Raw genomic sequence first — 16,111 nt, 5'->3', positions numbered from 1 at the left:
CCCAATCTTCTTCTGGATCATCCAAATGCTCTCTAGCAAACTTCAGACGGGCCTGGACATGTACTGGCTTTAAGCAGGGGGACACGTCTGGCACTGCAGGATTTGAGTCCCTGGCGGCGTAGTGTGTTACTGATGGTATGGCTTTGTTACTTTGGTCCCAGCTCTCTGCAGGTCATTCACTAAGTATTTCACGGTTAAGTCTACACCAGTTGTATTCCGTGCATGTGAGAAATAATTTGATTTGATAAAACACAATATGACGTACCAACACAAACACACCATGACATACCAAACACACCATGACGTACCAAACACACCATGACGTACCAAACACACCATGACGTACCAAACACACTATGACGTACCAACACAAACACACCATGACGTACCAACACAAACACACCATGACGTACCAAACACACCATGACATACCAACACAAACACACCATGATGTACCAACACAAACACACCATGACATACCAACACAAACACACCATGACGTACCAACACAAACACACTATGACGTACCAAACACACCATGACATACCAACACAAACACACCATGACGTACCAACACAAACACACTATGACGTACCAAACACACCATGACGTACCAACACAAACACACTATGACGTACCAAACACACCATGACATACCAACACAAACACACCATGACGTACCAACACAAACACACCATGACATACCAACACAAACACACTATGACGTACCAACACAAACACACTATGACGTACCAACACACCATGACGTACCAACACACCATGACGTACCAACACAAACACACCATGACATACCAACACAAACACACCATGACGTACCAACACAAACACACTATGACGTACCAACACACCATGACGAACCAACACAAACACACCATGAAGTACCAACACAAACACACCATTACGTACTGTGACGACCCTCCCACTCTGTCTGCCGTATTTTGTCTTTGTTCTTGTTTCCTTATTAGAATGCCGGTGGGCGGAGTTGAGAGGGTCGTCAGCTACATGGGAAACACCTGGGCCCAGGTGTTTCCCAGGATAAATACACCCCTTTCCCATTCATGGGGGAGACTCTCTCCATGCAGACATTTGTAGATTGTGTTGTGATTCTTGTTGGGTTTTTGTTTGTTTGCTTTGGCACCTTTCAACACCCTGCATTATCACATTCATGCATGCAAAACACTCACTTACGCTACTGATTACTGATTACACACATCATTGTATATTTTCCTTAGTTGCTTTAGTTAATAAATATATATTTTGTTACTCCTTATCTCCACGTTGTCTCCCTTTGTTACGGGCTTTGAGCCGGTTCGTGACAAGTGGGGGCTCGTCCGGGATATTTGAACTGTTGTTTTGGGAGACCGTGGAAGTACGTGTTTGTTTGTATATTGTGTTTGAGTTTAATAGGCCCAGTATTGGTTGCCTTTGTTTGGGTTGTGTGCTGCGTTGGAGAGAGTATAATGGTTAGTTTCCAGGCCCTGCCTAGCCTGGAAACGTTTGTTCTACTTTCTGTTGGGACATCAGCCTGAGGTGAGTAATCGGCTGTGTACCTCAGTGGGAGATTTGGGTTGGGTAGTGGAACTTGCTACCTGGAGCTATAGCTTTTTTCCCCTGATAGGCTTAGCGACATGTTTCATTTTTGGAATATGTTGGGCATGGTTAATGTTTGTTATTTTTGTGTGGTGTCTGTGGACTGAGCAGTTGTCTCGGGGGCACATCTGTGGCTTGGTGGAATTTACCAGCATGCTGGGGAGTTTTTCCTTGCCAGCGGGCTACAGTGCGTAAATTCCCACTGCAAATCTGCACGAAGACTAGGGTTGAGTTATTGTAGGTTTTGGGGAAGCTCCGTATCTCATCTCTCTTCTGTGGTGCTCAGGGTGATTGTCAATTCTCGGGTTATGGTCTGGTTTGCTCAGCAGAGGGGAAGAGCGAGATTTTTTTTGGTTTTTTGTTGTAACTATGGCATCTTATATAAATGAATTCATTCGCTTTCCATCGGAGAAATTGTTAGATTTAGGTACTAAAGAACAGCTGTTGAAGGTCGCTGAACACTACAACGTTGAGATTAGTGATAAACGTCTAAAGAATTCTATTAGGTTGATATTGAAGGCCAATCTGATGGAGAGTGGTATTCTTGAAGTTACAACTGGGCCAGCCTCTGCTGAGAGTTTGTCGTCTCCCCATAACGTTACAATGGCTATTCCATCGGTTAGTCCAAGTAGTCTTCTTTTTGAACAGCAGAAAGAACTGCTTTTGTTACAGCTAGAGCATGATCGGCAAAGTAATAGTGAGAAGCTAGAGCATGATCGTGTAAAGTATGAAAAGGAATTGGCATTTAAACAAGATATGGAGCGTGCTAAAATCAAGTTGCAACAAGAACGTATAGAGTTGGTTAGGGAAGGAAAGATCTCAGGGGAGAGTTTGTTTTGGGAAGGTGATCCAGATTTACCTAGGGGTAGTTCCTCTTTTGGTCGTGCCCCAGAGACATTTGATATTGTTGGGAACTTACGGTTATTGCCTCAGTTTAATGAAAGGGATCCCGAGACATTATTTTCGTTGTTTGAGCGTGTTGCTGACGCTAGGAGTTGGCCTGATTCTGACCGCACTTTAATGTTGCAGTGTGTGCTGACTGGTAAAGCGCAGGAAGCATATTCAGCTCTTAGTGTACACGACAGTGCCAATTATGATAAAGTTAAAACAGCTGTGTTACAGATTTATGAATTGGTCCCTGAGGCTTACCGCCAACGATTTAGAACATTAAAAAGGGATGATAAGCTATCTCATGTTGAATTTGCGCGACAATTATCTTTACAGTTTAATCGCTGGTGTTCCGCCTCTGCAGTTGTGACTTTCCAAGGGCTGTGTGATCTGATTATGTTAGAACAATTTAAGGACACAATTCCTGATCGTATTGCCACGTATATTAACGAACAGAAAGTAAAGAATGTCGCTGAAGCTGCGGTTTTGGCGGACGAGTATGTGTTGACTCACAAAAGTGTCTTTGCAGAGCCTCGTATTCGGAAAGAGTGGGGGCGTTCGGATAGATTTGGGCTTCGCTCACCGAGATACTTTGGTTCACGGGCAGAGTTCTATTCAACTAGGGTTGAGCCTGACTCCCATGGTAAAGCTGACTTTGGGCAGGAGTGTCACTACTGTCAAGGTTCAGGTCATTGGAAAAACGAATGTCCACTTCTCAGGTCAAAGGGTGCTTACGCTAAATCCAAGCCTACCGCGTTAGCTGCACCTGTTCCACATCAGTTCACTCATGACTCATTTCCTCAGGCCCAGGAGAATGTGAAAGTCCATATTGATCCAGACTATTTACCTTTCATTACGGAAGGTTTTGTGTCTATGTTAGGAAGTAAAGACCTAGTGACGTTGCTGGACATATGGGGGTGAGGAAAACCTACAATCGCATTTTAAGACATTTCTTTTGGCCTAGATTAAAGAGGGATGTTTCTGATTTTATAAAAACTTGTCACACCTGTCAATTAACTGGTAAGCCTAATCAAGCTATTAAACCGGTACCATTGTTTCCTATTCCTGTACTCAGCCAACCTTTTGAGTATCTGATTATTGACTGTGTGGGTCCCCTGCCTCGTTCTAAAAAGGGTAGCAGTTACCTGTTCACTGTGATGTGTCAGACCACTAGGTTTCCTGCTGCCTATCCTCTCCGATCTATCACAACTAAATCTGTGTTAAAAGCTTTGACTCAGTTTCTCTCATTGTTTGGAATCCCTAAGGTCATTCAGAGTGATCAAGGATCGAATTTCACCTCTAATCTGTTTAGTCAGGTTCTTCAACAGCTCCATATTAAACACAATTTGTCTAGCGCCTATCACACGCAAAGTCAAGGAGCACTGGAACGTTTCCATCAAACTCTAAAGTCTTTGTTGAGAGCTTATTGTACTGAGATGGATAAGGATTGGGAGGAGGGGTTGCCTTGGTTACTGTTAGCCGCTAGGGAGGTTTCACAGGAGAGCACGGGTTTCAGTCCAAATGACCTTGTGTTTGGACATAGGGTGCGTGGACTTTTATCTGTTCTCCAGGATGACTGGAAGTCTCCCGAGCCTCCTCAGTCCCTGTTATCGTATGTGTGTGATTTCCGGAGACGGCTGTATGCCGCTGGTGAAATGGCTAAAGAGAAGTTATCATCTTCACAAGAGAGGATGAAGGGCATATTTGATCGTCGAGCTGAGCCTCGTCAATTTAGTCCGGGTGACCAGGTTCTTGCTCTGCTGCCAATTGTTGGTTCTCCTTTTCAAGCCAAGTTTCAAGGTCCATATACAGTGTTGCGCCAGTACACTGAGCAAAATTATCTAGTGGCCACTCCAGAACGAAGGAAAGCACACCAGCTGTGCCATGTAAATCTGTTAAAACCCTATTATGCACGTTCCTCTGAGACTGAACAGTGGGATTCTGCAGAGGACGCTAAACCTGTTCTTTTGGCTGATACCGTTGTTTCCTTGGGTTCTTGTCGTGCTAGATCTGTGCATGAGGAGGAAGATGTTCCTGGTCCTGACGATTGTATATTGCAGGGTCGATTGAAAAATTCAGAAACACTGGATATCTTAGACAGTCTTCTCACTCACCTACCTGTTGATGGGCGGAAAGATATGCTTGGTCTGATTCAGAGATTTCCAGGTTTGTTTTCTGATACACCTACACGCACAAACTTAATGGAACATGATATTGACATTGGAGATGCTGACCCCATTCGTCAGCGGTTCTATAGAGTTTCTTCAGAGAAACTACGTTGTCTGGATGCTGAGGTCAAGTACATGCTGGAGAGTAAGATAGCAGAGCCTTCTTTCTCCAGTTGGGCTTCTCCCTGTATCTTGGTCAGTAAACCGGATGGAACAAACCGATTTTGTACGGACTACCGTAAGGTAAACAGTGTCACAAAGCCAGATTCATTTCCTCTTCCTAGGATGGAGGACTGTGTTGATCAAGTCGGTGCAGCTAAGTTTGTGAGCAAATTTGACCTGTTAAAAGGCTATTGGCAGGTGCCACTGACGACTAGGGCACGTGAAATCTCTGCCTTTATTACACCCTTTGGTCTGTACTCATATTCGGTTACGAGTTTCGGTCTGCGTAATGCACCTGCGACTTTTCAGCGACTTATGAACAGGGTTGTCGCCGGTCTGACCGGGTGCGCTGTTTATTTGGACGATGTAGTGATATATGCAGATACTTGGGAAGAACATCTGTCCCGTATTCAAGCCTTGTTCGAGCGTCTGGCTGCGGCTCGCCTCACAATCAATCTGGCTAAATGTGAGTTTGCTCAGGCAACCGTTACATACCTTGGAAAAGTGGTTGGGCAGGGTGAAGTGCGTCCTGTTCGGGCTAAAGTCGTGGCTATTGATGCTTTTCCATCACCAACTACTAAAAAGGAACTGATGCGTTTCTTGGGCATGATTGGTTATTACCGTAGTTTTTGTAGTAACTTCTCTACTGTGGTCGCTCCCTTGACCGATATGCTGAAAGCTAAGGCTGTTTACGTTTGGTCTACTCGTTGTCAACACGCTTTTGAAGATGCAAAGAGGTTGCTTACCTCAACTCCGGTGCTGGCTGCTCCTCGCATGGATTTGTCATTTACCTTGCAGGTGGATGCTAGTCATGTGGGGGCAGGTGCAGTTTTGCTGCAAGCAGATGTGTCTGGGGTTGAGAGGCCTGTTAGTTTCTTTTCCAAAAAGTTTAACGATTATCAGTTGAACTATTCGGTTATTGAAAAGGAAGCACTAGCACTCATTTGGGCGCTACAACACTTCGAAGTGTATGTCGGGTCGGGGGTAGTACCTATTGTGGTCTACACCGACCATAACCCCCTCACTTTTTTGAGGTCCATGATGTGTCCAAACCAGAGGATAATGCGATGGTGTTTATTTTTACAATCATTCCATCTCGATGTGCGGCACATCAGGGGATCTGAAAACGTGATTGCTGATGCGCTCTCTCGTGCACCCTGCTCCTAAATGTTTACGGGACTGACCATTGCTTCCTATTGTCATGTTCTCTCTGTCCTGTCTGCTCCCTCCTGGTCTTGTTTTCTTCATTCCTCTTAAATGTTGCTTCCTGTGCGAAGGTTGCTGAGGTTTGGGGAGGAGGTTGGCTGGGGCAAATTGTAAGTGTGAACACATAACCGCTCACCAATTTGGGACGCAGGAGGCTGTGCCAATTTGGGACTGCAGGGGCTGGTATGTTGTTCTGGGGTCCTTGTTGGTCCCCGGTTTTATGGGGGGGAATGTGACGACCCTCCCACTCTGTCTGCCGTATTTTGTCTTTGTTCTTGTTTCCTTATTAGGATGCCGGTGGGCGGAGTTGAGAGGGTCGTCAGCTACATGGGAAACACCTGGGCCCAGGTGTTTCCCAGGATAAATACACCCCTTTCCCATTCATGGGGGAGACTCTCTCCATGCAGACATTTGTAGATTGTGTTGTGGTTCTTGTTGGGTTTTTGTTTGTTTGCTTTGGCACCTTTCAACACCCTGCATTATCACATTCATGCATGCAAAACACTCACTTACGCTACTGATTACTGATTACACACATCATTGTATATTTTCCTTAGTTGCTTTAGTTAATAAATATATATTTTGTTACTCCTTATCTCCACGTTGTCTCCCTTTGTTACGGGCTTTGAGCCGGTTCGTGACACGTACCAACACAAACACACTATGACGTACCAACACAAACACACCATGACGTACCAAACACAAACACACTATGACGTACCAACACAAACACACCATGACGTACCAACACAAACACACTATGACGTACCAAACACACCATGACGTACCAACACAAACACACCATGACGTACCAACACAAACACACCATGACGTACCAAACTAAAACACACTATGACGTACCAACACAAACACACCATGACGTACCAACACAAACACACCATGACGTACCAACACAAACACACTATAACGTACCAAGACAAACACACCATGACGTACCAACACAAACACACTATGACGTACCAAACACACCATGACGTACCAACACAAACACACCATGACGTACCAACACAAACGCACCATGACGTACCAAACTAAAACACACCATGACGTACCAAACTAAAACACACTATGACGTACCAACACAAACACACTATGACGTACCAAACACACCATGACGTACCAAACACACCATGACGTACCAACATAAACACACCATGACGTACCAAACACACCATGACGTACCAAACACACCATGACATACCAACACAAACACACTATGACATACCAACACAAACACACCATGACGTACCAACACAAACACACTATGACGTACCAACACAAACACACCATGACGTACCAAACACAAACACACTATGACGTACCAACACAAACACACCATGACGTACCAACACAAACACACTATGACGTACCAAACACACCATGACGTACCAACACAAACACACCATGACGTACCAACACAAACACACCATGACGTACCAAACTAAAACACACTATGACGTACCAACACAAACACACCATGACGTACCAACACAAACACACTATGACGTACCAAACACACCATGACGTACCAACACAAACACACCATGACGTACCAAACTAAAACACACCATGACGTACCAAACTAAAACACACTATGACGTACCAACACAAACACACTATGACGTACCAAACACACCATGACGTACCAAACACACCATGACGTACCAACATAAACACACCATGACGTACCAAACACACCATGACGTACCAAACACACCATGACGTACCAAACACACCATGACATACCAACACAAACACACTATGACATACCAACACAAACACACCATGACGTACCAACACAAACACCCCATGACGTACCAAACACACCATGACATACCAACACAAACACACTATGACATACCAACACAAACACACTATGACGTACCAACACAAACACACCATGACGTACCAAACACACCATGACGTACCAACACAAACACACCATGACGTACCAACACAAACACACCATGACGTACCAACACAAACACACCATGACGTACCAACACAAACACACCATGACGTACCAACACAAACACACTATGACGTACCAACACAAACACACCATGACGTGCCAACACAAACACACCATGACGTACCTACACAAACACACTATGACGTACCAAACACACCATGACGTACCAACACAAACACACCATGACGTACCAACACAAACACACTATGACGTACCAAACACACCATGACGTACCAACATAAACACACCATGACGTACCAAACACACCATGACGTACCAAACACACCATGACGTACCAAACACACCATGACATACCAACACAAACACACTATGACATACCAACACAAACACACTATGACATACCAACACAAACACACCATGACGTACCAACACAAACACACCATGACGTACCAAACACACCATGACATACCAACACAAACACACTATGAGATACCAACACAAACACACTATGACGTACCAACACAAACACACCATGACGTACCAAACACACCATGACGTACCAATACAAACACACCATGACGTACCAACACAAACACACCATGACATACCAACACAAACACACCATGACGTACCAACACAAACACACCATGACGTACCAACACAAACACACCATGACGTACCAACACAAACACACTATGACGTACCAACACAAACACACCATGACGTACCGACACAAACACACCATGACGTACCAACACAAACACACCATGATGTACCAACACAAACACACCATGACGTACCAACACAAACACACTATGACGTACCAACACAAACACACCATGAAGTACCAACACAAACACACCATGAAGTACCAACACAAACACACCATGACGTACCAACACAAACACACTATGACGTACCAACACAAACACACCATGACGTACCAAACACAAACACACTATGACGTACCAACACAAGGGGTAGTTGACAATATGGTATGTAAGATTTTGTGTGCAGTTGTGTGTAGTCGCTGTGTTGTGTGCATGCTTGTGTATCTTACCCCGAAGTTGGAGGCATTGAAGCGGTCACATGCAGAGACGTTGGTGATGGCTGTAGGATGGGCGTAGAAGGCGTTGATATTGGCCAACAGAGTACTCATCACAGCAGGAATACCAGACAACATGTACTTAGAAGACAGACAGGCAAAGTGACTGGAGAGAGAGAGAGAGAGGGGAGGGGAGAGAGAAAGAGAGACCGAGAGAAATAGAGAGGGAAGGAGGAGGAGAAAGAGGGGGAGGAGAGAGAGGGAAGGAGGAGGAGAGAGAGACCGAAAGAGAGAGGGAGGGAAGAGGAGAGGGAGAGAGAGAAACCAAAAGAGAGAGGGAGAAAGGAGGAGAGAGGGAGAAAGGAGGAGAGAGGGAGAGACCGAGAGAAAGACAGAGGGAGGGCGGAGGATAGAGGGAGAGAGAGAGAGAGAGAGAGAGAGAGAGAGAGAGAAACCAAAAGAGAGAGGGAGAAATGAGGAGAGAGGGAGAGAGAGGGAGAAAGGAGGAGAGAGAGAGAGAGAGAGAGAGAGAGAGAGAGAGAGAGAGAGAGAATAAGAATGCATGCCATATCCTAAAAGTCACATAATGACAGATGAGTAATTCAATTCTGACTGTCTCTGTAGTGGCACGTGTGTGTGTGCATGCAATGCATGTGTATGTAGAAATGTGTGTGAGTAACAGGTCCAGACCAGTGGAGGCTGCTGAGGGCAGGACGGGCTCATAAAAATGGCTGGAACGGAGCGAATGGAATCGTATCAAATACATGGAAACCGTCTGTTGGATGTATTTGATACCATTCCACTCCTTCCACTACCACGAGCCCGTCCTCCCCAATTAACATGCCACCAACCTCCTGTGGTCCGGACTGAGACGTGTGATCCATGTATTAACCTCGGGAAGTTCTGGACAACCGTGTCAACACCGTGTCATCGTTTCTCGTTAAAAGATAAACCAATCTGCATGGGGCTCATGACTGCAGAAGCCATCGCAACACTTTCTGTTTCTATCGAATGTGAGACTTCTATAACGGGACCATCTGATTTAAACCTGGAAGCTTTTTCTCATTGTTCCCCTCTTATCAGGGACTGATTTAAACCACCAGGTGGGTGCAATTCATTATCAGGTAGAACAGAAAACCAGCAGCAATCCGGACCTCGTCGGGACAGAGTCCCCTGTAGTAGAAGATTGGAACAATGAAAATAAACTGAACACAGACACACACACACACACACACACAGCACACCCTACACACACACACACACACACAGACACACACACACACACACACACACAGACACACACACACACACACAGACACACACAGACACACACACACACACAGAGTTCCCAGCAGACTCACGTCATGGCCTGGTAGATGGACTCGATGCCGTAGCGCATGGCGAATTCATCTACGATATCCTGCAGCACCTCATCGAAGTAGACCTTCCACGCATCGTCTCCATAGGCAACAGGCACCTTCACCACCCCCTGACCCACCACGTCAGTAGAGTAATGGAACATGTTCTGCAGGGGGGAGACAAACAGCTTCCGTATCCGTTTCTATGCTGTGTGTATAAACATACAACGTGGCACGGTGTGTGTTACCTAGTGCAAGCTGGTGTACTGTACAGTGTGTGTTACCTAGTGTAGGCTGGTGTACTGAACAGTGTGTGTTACCTCATGCAGGCTGGTGTACTGAACAGTGTGTGTTACCTCATGCAGGCTGGTGTACTGAACAGTGTGTGTTACCTCATGCAGGCTGGTGTACTGAACAGTGTGTGTTACCTCATGCAGGCTGGTGTACTGAACAGTGTGTGTTACCTCATGTAGGCTGGTGTACTGAACAGTGTGTGTTACCTCATGCAGGCTGGTGTACTGAACAGTGTGTGTTACCTAGTGTAGGCTGGTGTACTGAACAGTGTGTGTTACCTAGTGTAGGCTGGTGTACTGAACAGTGTGTGTTACCTAGTGTAGGCTGGTGTACTGAACAGGGTGTGTTACCTCATGCAGGCTGGTGTACTGAACAAGGTGTGTTACCTCATGCAGGCTGGTGTACTGAACAGTGTGTGTTACCTAGTGTAGGCTGGTGTACTGAACAGTGTGTGTTACCTAGTGTAGGCTGGTGTACTGTGTGTGTTACCTAGTGTAGGCTGGTGTACTGTGTGTGTTACCTAGTGTAGGCTGGTATACTGTGTGTGTTACCTAGTGTAGGCTGGTGTACTGAACAGTGTGTGTTACCTAGTGTAGGCTGGTGTACTGAACAGTGTGTGTTACCTAGTGTAGGCTGGTGTACTGAACAGTGTGTGTTACCTAGTGTAGGCTGGTGTACTGAACAGGGTGTGTTACCTAGTGTAGGCTGGTGTACTGAACAGGGTGTGTTACCTAGTGTAGGCTGGTGTACTGTACAGGGTGTGTTACCTAGTGTAGGCTGGTGTACTGAACAGTGTGTGTTACCTAGTGTAGGCTGGTGTACTGAACAGGGTGTGTTACCTAGTGTAGGCTGGTGTACTGTACAGTGTGTGTTACCTAGTGTAGGCTGGTGTACTGAACAGTGTGTGTTACCTAGTGTAGGCTGGTGTACTGTACAGGGTGTGTTACCTAGTGTAGGCTGGTGTACTGTACAGGGTGTGTTACCTAGTGTAGGCTGGTGTACTGTACAGGGTGTGTTACCTAGTGTAGGCTGGTGTACTGAACAGTGTTTGTTACCTCATGCAGGCTGGTGTACTGTACAGGGTGTGTTACCTAGTGTAGGCTGGTGTACTGTACAGGGTGTGTTACCAAGTGTAGGCTGGTGTACTGTACAGGGTGTGTTACCTAGTGTAGGCTGGTGTACTGTACAGGGTGTGTTACCTAGTGTAGGCGGGTGTACTGAACAGTGTTTGTTACCTCATGCAGGCTGGTGTACTGTACAGGGTGTGTTACCTAGTGTAGGCTGGTGTACTGTACAGGGTGTGTTACCTAGTGTAGGCTGGTGTACTGTACAGGGTGTGTTACCTAGTGTAGGCGGGTGTACTGAACAGTGTTTGTTACCTCATGCAGGCTGGTGTACTGTACAGGGTGTGTTACCTAGTGTAGGCTGGTGTACTGTACAGGGTGTGTTACCTCATGCAGGCTGGTGTACTGTACAGTGTGTGTTACCTAGTATAGGCTGGTGTACTGTACAGGGTGTGTTACCTAGTGTAGGCTGGTGTACTGTACAGGGTGTGTTACCTAGTGTAGGCGGGTGTACTGAACAGTGTTTGTTACCTCATGCAGGCTGGTGTACTGTACAGGGTGTGTTACCTAGTGTAGGCTGGTGTACTGTACAGGGTGTGTTACCTAGTGTAGGCTGGTGTACTGTACAGGGTGTGTTACCTAGTGTAGGCTGGTGTACTGTACAGGGTGTGTTACCTAGTGTAGGCTGGTGTACTGTACAGGGTGTGTTACCTAGTGTAGGCTGGTGTACTGTACAGGGTGTGTTACCTAGTGTAGGCTGGTGTACTGTACAGGGTGTGTTACCTAGTGGTGTACTGTACAGGGTGTGTTACCTCATGCAGGCTGGTGTACTGTACAGGGTGTGTTACCTAGTGTAGGCTGGTGTACTGTACAGGGTGTGTTACCTCATGCAGGCTGGTGTACTGTACAGTGTGTGTTACCTAGTATAGGCTGGTGTACTGTACAGGGTGTGTTACCTAGTGTAGGCTGGTGTACTGTACAGGGTGTGTTACCTAGTGTAGGCGGGTGTACTGAACAGTGTTTGTTACCTCATGCAGGCTGGTGTACTGTACAGGGTGTGTTACCTAGTGTAGGCTGGTGTACTGAACAGGGTGTGTTACCTAGTGGTGTACTGTACAGTGTGTGTTACCTAGTGTAGGCTGGTGTACTGAACAGGGTGTGTTACCTAGTGGTGTACTGTACAGGGTGTGTTACCTAGTGTAGGCTGGTGTACTGAACAGGGTGTGTTACCTAGTGGTGTACTGTACAGGGTGTGTTACCTCATGCAGGCTGGTGTACTGTACAGGGTGTGTTACCTAGTGTAGGCTGGTGTACTGTACAGGGTGTGTTACCTAGTGTAGGCGGGTGTACTGAACAGTGTTTGTTACCTCATGCAGGCTGGTGTACTGTACAGGGTGTGTTACCTAGTGTAGGCTGGTGTACTGTACAGGGTGTGTTACCTAGTGTAGGCTGGTGTACTGTACAGGGTGTGTTACCTAGTGTAGGCTGGTGTACTGTACAGGGTATGTTACCTAGTGTAGGCTGGTGTACTGTACAGGGTGTGTTACCTAGTGGTGTACTGTACAGGGTGTGTTACCTCATGCAGGCTGGTGTACTGTACAGGGTGTGTTACCTAGTGTAGGTTGGTGTACTGTACAGGGTGTGTTACCTCATGCAGGCTGGTGTACTGTACAGTGTGTGTTACCTAGTATAGGCTGGTGTACTGTACAGGGTGTGTTACCTAGTGTAGGCTGGTGTACTGTACAGGGTGTGTTACCTAGTGTAGGCGGGTGTACTGAACAGTGTTTGTTACCTCATGCAGGCTGGTGTACTGTACAGGGTGTGTTACCTAGTGTAGGCTGGTGTACTGTACAGGGTGTGTTACCTAGTGTAGGCTGGTGTACTGTACAGGGTGTGTTACCTAGTGTAGGCTGGTGTACTGTACAGGGTGTGTTACCTAGTGTAGGCTGGTGTACTGTACAGGGTGTGTTACCTAGTGGTGTACTGTACAGTGTGTGTTACCTAGTGTAGGCTGGTGTACTGTACAGGGTGTGTTACCTAGTGGTGTACTGTACAGGGTGTGTTACCTAGTGTAGGCTGGTGTACTGAACAGGGTGTGTTACCTAGTGGTGTACTGTACAGTGTGTGTTACCTAGTGTAGGCTGGTGTACTGAACAGGGTGTGTTACCTAGTGGTGTACTGTACAGGGTGTGTTACCTAGTGTAGGCTGGTGTACTGAACAGGGTGTGTTACCTAGTGGTGTACTGTACAGGGTGTGTTACCTAGTGGTGTACTGTACAGGGTGTGTTACCTAGTGGTGTACTGTACAGGGTGTGTTACCTAGTGTAGGCTGGTGTACTGAACAGGGTGTGTTACCTAGTGGTGTACTGTACAGGGTGTGTTACCTAGTGGTGTACTGTACAGTGTGTGTTACCTAGTGTAGGCTGGTGTACTGTACAGGGTGTGTTACCTAGTGGTGTACTGTACAGGGTGTGTTACCTAGTGTAGGCTGGTGTACTGAACAGGGTGTGTTACCTAGTGGTGTACTGTACAGTGTGTGTTACCTAGTGTAGGCTGGTGTACTGAACAGGGTGTGTTATCTAGTGGTGTACTGTACAGGGTGTGTTACCTAGTGTAGGCTGGTGTACTGAACAGGGTGTGTTACCTAGTGGTGTACTGTACAGGGTGTGTTACCTAGTGGTGTACTGTACAGGGTGTGTTACCTAGTGGTGTACTGTACAGGGTGTGTTACCTAGTGTAGGCTGGTGTACTGTACAGGGTGTGTTACCTAGTGGTGTACTGTACAGGGTGTGTTACCTAGTGTAGGCTGGTGTACTGAACAGGGTGTGTTACCTAGTGTAGGCTGGTGTACTGAACAGGGTGTGTTACCTAGTGTAGGCTGGTGTACTGTACAGGGTGTGTTACCTAGTGTAGGCTGGTGTACTGAACAGTGTGTGTTACCTAGTGTAGGCTGGTGTACTGAACAGGGTGTGTTACCTAGTGTAGGCTGGTGTACTGTACAGGGTGTGTTACCTAGTGGTGTACTGTACAGGGTGTGTTACCTAGTGTAGGCTGGTGTACTGTACAGGGTGTGTTACCTAGTGTAGGCTGGTGTACTGTACAGGGTGTGTTACCTAGTGTAGGCTGGTGTACTGAACAGTGTGTGTTACCTAGTGTAGGCTGGTGTACTGTACAGGGTGTGTTACCTAGTGTAGGCTGGTGTACTGTACAGGGTGTGTTACCTAGTGTAGGCTGGTGTACTGTACAGGGTGTGTTACCTAGTGTAGGCTGGTGTACTGAACAGTGTGTGTTACCTAGTGTAGGCTGGTGTACTGTACAGGGTGTGTTACCTAGTGTAGGCTGGTGTACTGTACAGGGTGTGTTACCTAGTGTAGGCTGGTGTACTGAACAGTGTGTGTTACCTAGTGTAGGCTGGTGTACTGTACAGGGTGTGTTACCTAGTGTAGGCTGGTGTACTGTACAGGGTGTGTTACCTAGTGTAGGCTGGTGTACTGTACAGGGTGTGTTACCTAGTGTAGGCTGGTGTACTGTACAGGGTGTGTTACCTAGTGTAGGCTGGTGTACTGTACAGGGTGTGTTACCTAGTGTAGGCTGGTGTACTGTACAGGGTGTGTTACCTAGTGTAGGCTGGTGTACTGTACAGGGTGTGTTACCTAGTGTAGGCTGGTGTACTGTACAGGGTGTGTTACCTAGTGTAGGCTGGTGTACTGTACAGGGTGTGTTACCTAGTGTAGGCTGGTGTACTGTACAGGGTGTGTTACCTCATGCAGGCTTGTATACTGAACGTGGTATGGAGCTACTTTCTCCTCCCCTTCAATCTCCACACTGATCTGTAACCTGATGGCCCCAGACACTGCTGACTTATCAGTCCTCTTCTCTGTAGGGAGAGACACACAGACACACACTGTCAGATAGAGACAGACAGACAGGCAGACAGACAGACAGACAGACAGACAGACAGACAGACAGACAGACAGACAAATGCAGACAGACAGACAGACAGACAGACAGACAGACAGACAGACAGACAGACAGACAGACAGACAGACAAATGCATGCAGACAGACAGACAGACAGACAGACAGACAGACAGACAGACAGACAGACAGACAGACAGACAGACAGACAGACAGACAGACAGATATGCAGACAGAGAAACAGAGAAACAGAAAGACAGAGACACACAGTCCAGTTCAAATTGAATGATGTCATCCCCGTGTTTGTAAAGGGCTTCTTTGTATAAAGGCCTACTGTAGCTCTGATTGGCTATAGCGCACCGGTCTGTGTGGACTCCGGTCCTGGACGAGACAGATGGTTTTATTAGGTTTTATTTACTGCAGTGTTTATTAATTGTCCAAACA

General features: G+C 46.6%; 1 protein-coding gene across 1 annotated transcript in view; it reads right to left on the bottom strand.

Annotated features, from left to right (window-relative positions):
- Positions 1–16,111, bottom strand: part of LOC139389327 (protein unc-13 homolog B-like) — a 93,783-nt gene that overhangs the window by 56,001 nt on the left and 21,671 nt on the right. Inside the window, exons 6-8 of the mRNA XM_071135994.1 lie at positions 15,512–15,627; positions 10,396–10,559; positions 9,050–9,200 (exon numbers count right to left, since the gene is read on the bottom strand). Coding sequence (XP_070992095.1) covers positions 9,050–9,200; positions 10,396–10,559; positions 15,512–15,627 — 431 coding nt within the window. The remainder of the gene's footprint in view (positions 1–9,049; positions 9,201–10,395; positions 10,560–15,511; positions 15,628–16,111) is intronic.

The sequence above is a fragment of the Oncorhynchus clarkii genome, chromosome 30 (genome assembly GCF_045791955.1).
Source record: "Oncorhynchus clarkii lewisi isolate Uvic-CL-2024 chromosome 30, UVic_Ocla_1.0, whole genome shotgun sequence".
Taxonomy (NCBI): domain Eukaryota; kingdom Metazoa; phylum Chordata; class Actinopteri; order Salmoniformes; family Salmonidae; genus Oncorhynchus; species Oncorhynchus clarkii.
This window is presented reverse-complemented; position numbering and strand designations above follow the sequence as displayed.